Here is a 7,673-nt window from a genome sequence, read left to right on the forward strand (position 1 = left end):
AAAGTTACTCAGACCCTCACCGCCCTCTGTGGCCAGAATATCGCATTTGCAACTTCAGAGTGCTGTGGAATTGTAGGAAAAAAACAGCTGACATACCTGGCGTTCCAGCACATTTCCTGCATGTTTTAGATCATGAACACAGCTGACTCGTTTAATTTAGTGATGAATCACTGCTGTAGACACTAATGAAGACTGGGATACGTTTCAGCTGTTAGATTAAGGTATTAAAACGACAAACAGCGAGGAGATAAGTTTCGCTTTTGCTTTAACCACAGATAATTAATAATGGATACCAAGGGGGTGTAAAAGCAAACGAAACTGCATAGTATCCCTTTAAAATTAAATTACAAATGACCAAAAACAATTGACTTGTTGTGGTTAACATAAGCACTTTTCAGGTTCAGGGAAACGCAGATATTAAAACTCAGAATTGTTATATTTGCATTAGATTCACACTCAAAGACTTAACTGGATTTCTCTCAAATCAGAGTTTTGAATGACTTCAGAGCTGTCATAGCCGTGTCAGTTTCATAAAGTAATTAAATGATTTGATTTACAGCAAAAAGCAGAATCAACTCTCTGCTGATGCTCTTCTCTCCAGGAGATGCTGGTCCAGCTCTCTCAGCTGCTTCAGGAACCCCCAGTTGGGGATAATCCGTCTCCGTTTCTTTACATGCTCGATGGCGTCCACCACGGTCATGTTCTCGTGGATCATTAGGTAGGCGAGGAAGAGAGTTGCTGATCGGCTTCTTCCCATCACACAGTGAACCAGCAGTTTGTCTAGAAACAACATAAGGGCATAATCCTTTCAAATAATGACTTGAAGCTAACCACAAGATGTGATATTTGTGAAAATCTCTTACTTTGATGATTGCTCAGTGTCTCATGAATGAATTTGGCTGCAGAGAAGAAATACTGGCTGAGGTCAAAGGTTTGGATGTCCTCTGCTTCCACACCGTAGTAAACAATGTCCATGTCATTGTAGTAATCGGACCCGGTGTCCACGTTGTTCCATGTCCCTTCTGCGGCATTCAAAACGTGTGTGATCCCCAAACTCCTCAGGAGAAGCTTGTCCTTAGCAGTCTGCCTGCAGGAAGTCACTGTTAGTTCCTCTTTAAGTCATTTCAGCTTCGGTCCTTTAATGCTTTTCTACTCACTCATCGCCAATGTAGACTTTAGGCCAGACCTCATTGACATGAGTATAAACCACACTCCCACGGTTGAGGATTTTCTCCAGCTCATAGCCGCCAGGTGTGACGTAATCGTCCTCCAGACCGGAGTCCTTTGCTGATTTTCCAACATTTATCTTAGATCCAGTCTTTGAGTTGTGAGAAGCCATTTTTCTCACCGTGGCTTCCTTTCACACATGATTTACTTGGTTGCAGAGGATAAATCAATGCCTATCTCTCCCTTCACAGTCATAAAAAGGCTACTTTTTTGTCTCTAACATGCATTTTAACTCACCGAGACATTGAGCCCTTTGGTTTTCTTACACCACAAAAATAAATAAATAAAAACTGCCAGATTGTTGCAAAGCAGCCAGAGCATGGTACGGTTTAGTCTGGCAGGCTCGGGTCAGGGCACAGATTGTGTAACCTCCTCTGTGACGGGCATCAAGTGCAGGGGATATTTTTAGGACTGAGATGTGGCGGGCCCCTGACCTTAGCTGCCATGTTTTCTGCCTGTGGGGGAAACTTCCACCAAGTCAGACCCTGCCATCCACGTCTAAACACTTTAATCTCTGCTGCTGGCAGCAAGCTGTGCTTATCCAAACTTTGTGCTTGCCAGAGGATACCCATTTTCACTGAAGTGAACAGGAGCACTGCGGGTTTTCTGCTCAGCTGTGTGAGCGACTCCTTGAAATCATGTCAGTCTCTTTTAGCCTTTCTGCATGTCTTCAGATGATGGAAGAAAGCGTGTAAGCGCAGCCTTAAAACACCCGTAAAGGATGTTCTGCATCTTCTTCAGCCTCTAGGGAGGCTAGAGGAGAACTGTCAGACTGGTAGATGGATGAGGTTTTTCACAGGACGGCACATGCCTTTGATTTCCCATTATATGATATGCATGGTCCATTCAGAGATCTAAATGAGGAGCCTCCCAAAAAAGTGAGGGCAAGATGATGACTGTGTTGCAGGATGGCTGGATGAAGATGCTAACATGTCAGACTGAGTTTTCACACCATCAGACTCCTTTTATTCTCCCCTCATATCTTTATACTCTGCCATCATTCATTCTGACAATGAGATCATTAAACCTGTGATATCCAATTCCTTTTATTTTGACAGCATCTCTCTCCCAGAGAGCTCTGGAGAGCATTTCTTATTAAGATGGCTTCAGCGTTTCATCTTGTTTCAAAGTCTGACCTGAATCTGTATACACACTCAGAACCAAGATGGCATATTTTTGTCATTTTAAATCAAGCCGTTTTAGACACATTACAGTTTTAACGTAACATCACTGGACGGCAGCGGTTGAGATGCTGGAGCGTTTATTTATAGGTGTTCTCTGTCTTTGTGTTGTTAAAGTTCAGCATGGGTCTTGATAGATCATAATGATGATGTGCGTTAAGAAATGAGACCAGCCTTTTGGTTGATTTTAGCTTCATTTTTGTTTTATTTTGCTGCATCCTTGCAGTTTATCCATCATAAGTTGACATTCACTCATCAAGGTGTTACTTGCTCTGTTGGTGGATGAGGAGAAGGACAGGGAGTAACACAGAGGCATGTGTTTCAGGTGTGGAAATTGTAAACACTGATTTTATTAAAAGGATTTTATAATGACAAAATGCTCCAAATCTAAAAGTACTTAAAACACAGTTAAAATGGCCAAGGGTTTACATTTAAAACAGACATCCGAATGCTCCCAGCCATTCACAATCAAAGTCTACCGACTTACACACAAGTTTGGGAGCCAAGAGGAAACTAGCACTCTGGTCCCTCGTCTGTTAAAAACCTCTAAAAGCTCTTAAGCTTCACTAAGCTTAAAGAACTAAAAGCCATTAAAATGCAAACAAATGGAGCACATGAGAGAACTTGTGCAGACCCTGTCTCTCCCTTCCTCCTGGCAGCTCTCCCTTTTATGCTGCTCAGGAGGCGATCAGCCCAAGTGAGTGCAGCTGTACAGGTAGGAGGAGGTAAAGCACTGATTGTCCTCTGCAGAGTCAGCTTTCTGGGACATCAGCAACAGCTGTAACACCTCCTCCCTTAAAAGAAAGAAAAACATTAAAATTAAAGCTGCAAGCAGCGTCGTTCGGCCCTCGCAGCTCTGCGCCGCTCCGGCCTGGCCGGCAGTCTGGTGCACCCGGGCGTGTATGATTTAAACTTCAGATCTGAGAGGCAGGGTCCACAGAGAGAGCTAAATATAGAGAGCTAAAACAATAGTCCCACGGAAGCCCCACTAATCACTTAACTCCAATAAACAAAAGATACATCTATTTTCCTTCCCCTCCATCCTCTTCCAAGTTGGCTTGCCACTTACAGACCAACCATCGACATATATACTGGACAAATAATGTTCATAGGCTCGATTAATATGTTTTTTATGCAAAATGGGAGATTCACACAACCACCATTTTGGCCATGTCACACGTCTTGTCACACCCTGATAATCCAAAAATGGGAAAAATGGTGGATCTGAGGGTGGGAGCAAATCAGCCAATGTAGCTACTAGATAGCTGAGCTAATCCTCGAAGCTAGACGGCGCTCCAGGGCAGCTAATCCACGTGACCGCCTGGCTTCCGTGCGAGGCTGTAGGTATGCTGGTCACCTGTGGAGCTCTAATATGGACTGTTAAAATACAAGCAAAGTCTCAGATCGCTGTGATCGGAGCTGACCTCTTACATTAGGTCATGCGCTGCCGTGGTCGGAGATCAGCGGGAGATTAACAACATGCTATAAGAAGCTAAGGTAGGTTCTCGGTCGCATCAGGCAAGAGAAATGCGGTTAAGCGACTCTAACGTGAAGCGATATCAAGTCAGGGGCGACCAGTACAACTACAACCTCGCATGGAAGCCAGGCATGCGCGCATCTCTGTCTCCTCAGGAGATGAAAGCGTGCAGCCTGCATAAAGCAGCTGTTCCCAGCCGAGAGACAAGTGGGGCATGGCACCCGTTTCGCTGGGACAGAGTAGTGTTATGTTAAATGTATATCGATGCATAGCAACAACATTCAACCAGTGAAATAAAGTACAGAAATATAAAAGTACTTACTGACAAAAATTAAACAGAGTCTTATTTGATGGTCTGTTAATGCAAACATTACCACAGCTGGCCTATATGTCCAATAATTCCATGACTAACATCCTAGCGCTAACCCTAAAATCTATTAGTGCGGCCTACCCCTGAGCTAGCCACTAACGCTAGCTCTGACACTCCTCCCTTTCAATCAAATCTAATTATTCACATTATGAAGCATTTAATTACATCTAAATGGAAGAGTTACAAATCAATTCACCCCCTCAAAGTTGTCATGGCTGTAAACTACATCTAGTAAACCTAAAAGGTTTTTTTCAAACCAGGCTGTAAACATGTTTATTTCTGTAGTGAAATAGGCATTTTAAACATGGGAGTCAATGTGGATTTTCTCACTTCTGGTGGCAGCCCCTAGCAGACGAGGGTGGAACTGCAATTTTTGGCACTTCCTTGTTGGGAGCAGTTCTAGATCCGTGGGGTCCCTCCATGAAACCAAGATTATTTCAGTGCAGGTTGAGTTAGCATTCATGCTAGAGCCATAATAGCCTGTGGTAAACACAGTATAGAACAATTATCTGACTATTTTTTTTCTTTTAATCAAAATGTATTAACTTGCCCATATGAAACATTATCAACTCTCTTCTTGTTTAACCCTTTATTTCACAGTTTTAAACCACACACACACACACACACACACACACACACACACACACACACACACACACACACACACACACACACACACACACACACACACACACACACACACACACTTTCGGGTGGTCATAAAGCAATGAGGGTAAACTGGCCACTCATCATAGCTCATCTAATATTTATGTCCTGGCTGAGTGGGTGGGGAAACCCCACTTTTCATGGTAGATGGTCACATGACCTTAACCTTGAAAGATGACCTTGACCTAGATGGTAAACCTTCACATGGTTATTTTTGGCTATTTATTTTTGGCTATTTATCAACGCTCCTGGGCCATTGTGAGCACCAACAAAGTTTCTTATGCCTCACAGAGGTTCAAAGAGCAGTTTCCAATTGTAAAAAATAGACTTTCTGGGACAGCTTGAGTCCAAACTTATTAATAGGTGCTGAGGGTCCTAGTTTGTTTTCTTCTGATCAGCAGAAGTACGTGTTCAGCATTATCTTTCAGTTCTGCAGAAACCTGTTAATGACCCCTCCAACCTTTCAGAGGTGCTTCACTCTACTCATAGGGTATAGTCCACCAAAACCTGCCATAAGAACATCAAATACTGGTTCTGAACATTTTAATCCACCAGCTATTGAACCTTTTCCCATTCAGTTTAAACTATTGTTAATAATTTTGAATATTATTCACAACTGCATGCATTTTCTTGTATGTGATTGTTTTTGTTGTTTTGTTTATTACAGTGTGTGAGCCGCTCTGCACCAAGTCACTGAGACAAATTCCCTATTTGCATGAACTTCACAATAACCTTGAGTCTGATTTAAATATGTTTTTTTGGAGCAGAGCTTCTAAAACATGCAGGAAAGAGATCATCTAGGATCAAAACTGGGCCCAACCATTCTAGAAAGTCTTAACTTGACAAGGCTGAGGCTTGTAAACTCCTGGATGATTATTACGATTGACAGCAGCTGCTAGTTTCTTTTTGCCAGCAAAGTGTTTCAGCAGTACTAAATGGATTCACCAATACTCATCTGTCACAAAGGCTCAAGCCTACCATGAGCTGGAAATTGCAGGAACATCAGCGTCACTATCCGTGGGGAGGAAGGTTTAAAGCACTATGGACTGAGAGGACTAACGGAGATGCTTGTTGATGCTTTCAGATCAAACATTTTTGGTCAAATAAGAAAAATTGAGCTACAGTATCTGATCACAAGGACAAGAGCACAGCAGAATCAGCAGTGTTAAATTAACAGTCAAATTGCAATGACTCTACAAGTGTTAATAATATATTGTTGTGAGTAAAACTCTCCCCGGTGTTGGTGAAAAATCATGGTGTTGAAGTAGCATGGTTGAGAATGCTCTGGAAGTTCAATCATTATTCAATTTAGAGTCTCAACACAACTCAACTTTTTGTGCATTCATACTGTGTCTTTGTCCGTAATCCATTTTTTAGTTCTTTTCTTATAGATTTTAGCAAAAATGATTTTTTTACCGTACATGTTTCAGCTAGTAACTCATCAGTGATCAACTCAGCTTTATTTCTACAGCACATTTACAACTTTGTTGACCAACTAAACATGGAGTCAATTCAACCCAGGAATGTATACTTGTGAAAGAGTAAATGTAACACCAAGCCCGATGTTTTGGCATTAAATTTAACTATATTGAAGTTGATTCAACACAGCCATATCTGATTGTAGGGGAGGCCCTCAAACCCCCGAAAGTGAACTGTGAAGCATGGTGGTGGCAGTGTCATGGTGTTGTACAAAGTTGTTGAAACAAAGTCTAAATGATTCAAATTCACTAAAAGTCATCAGCTAAATTATTGAAATGGTAGACATTATTAAATGCTCCAAAAAACAACAACACACAATTAGCCTAAACTCATCAGAACTGGTTTCTGATTGGATATAACTAAAATTAAGCTTCTGGAACTGTCTTTACCAAATCTAAACTGTATTGAATTTTTTTTGTACTGTAATTACAAGCTGGGTCTGTTGAAGGAAACCGTCCACTTTGTACAAGCTCTCTCAGGTAATAAGAGGTGATGATTATTAAGATCTAGTGGTTGATTATCCAGACAGAATTATTTCAGAAGCTTGTTGAGTGCTACAAATAAGAAGAAAACCCAAGACTCCCAGGTGAGAGTCATGCTTGCTAACCAGTCAGCCAATGGGATATCCCCATGGCCAGGTAGCCAGGGCGCATGATCAATCAGGATACAGTGACAGGATGCTCACCCTGTCACATCTTCCCCCCTCTTTCCATAAGCATGTCCCCTTGCTCCCACGCAGGGTGCCACCAATTCCAAATCCATGGACCTACTTCACAGTACATGGATTCTGCCAACAACACCAAATGTGGCACGTGACATCACAGATGGTTGGAAAACAAACTGTACATTAAAGACCGCAGATCCTAAAAAAACCTTTGGGGATAACATTTTAAATTATCCCATAAAAGGGGGAAATTTTTTTCAACCATTAAATTAATTTTCTTTAAGAAAATGTTTTTTTTTTTTTTTACAATTATTTCTTAAGATACTCAAGGTGGGCTGTGCAGTGGCGCAGTGGTTAGATGCTGTTGCCTTGCAGCAAGAAGGTCCTGGGTTCGCTGGGATCTTTCTGCATGGAGTTTGCATGTTCTCCCTGTGCATGCATCCCTGGTCTCTCCGGGTACTCCGGCTTCCTCCCACAGTCCAAAAACATGACTGTTAGGTTAATTGGTCTGTCTAAATTGTCCTTAGGTGTGAGTGTGTGTGCGTGATTATTTATCCTGTGTGTCTCTGTGTTGCTCTGCGATGGACTGGCTCTCTGTCCAGGGTGTAC

General features: G+C 42.1%; 1 protein-coding gene across 1 annotated transcript; it reads right to left on the minus strand.

Moving 5' to 3' along the window:
- Positions 1-341: 341 nt before the first annotated feature.
- LOC107387557 (dual specificity phosphatase 29) lies at positions 342-1,572 on the minus strand. Its single transcript, XM_015962578.3, has 3 exons — positions 1,158-1,572; positions 864-1,087; positions 342-780 (listed from the first exon to the last, which is right to left on the minus strand). Exons 1-3 carry the CDS (start codon positions 1,337-1,339, stop codon positions 572-574), a joined length of 615 nt encoding a protein of 204 aa, XP_015818064.3. The 5' UTR covers positions 1,340-1,572; the 3' UTR covers positions 342-571.
- Between the last annotated feature and the right edge of the window lie 6,101 nt (positions 1,573-7,673).

The sequence above is a fragment of the Nothobranchius furzeri genome, chromosome 16, assembly GCF_043380555.1.
Source record: "Nothobranchius furzeri strain GRZ-AD chromosome 16, NfurGRZ-RIMD1, whole genome shotgun sequence".
Lineage (NCBI taxonomy): Eukaryota > Metazoa > Chordata > Actinopteri > Cyprinodontiformes > Nothobranchiidae > Nothobranchius > Nothobranchius furzeri.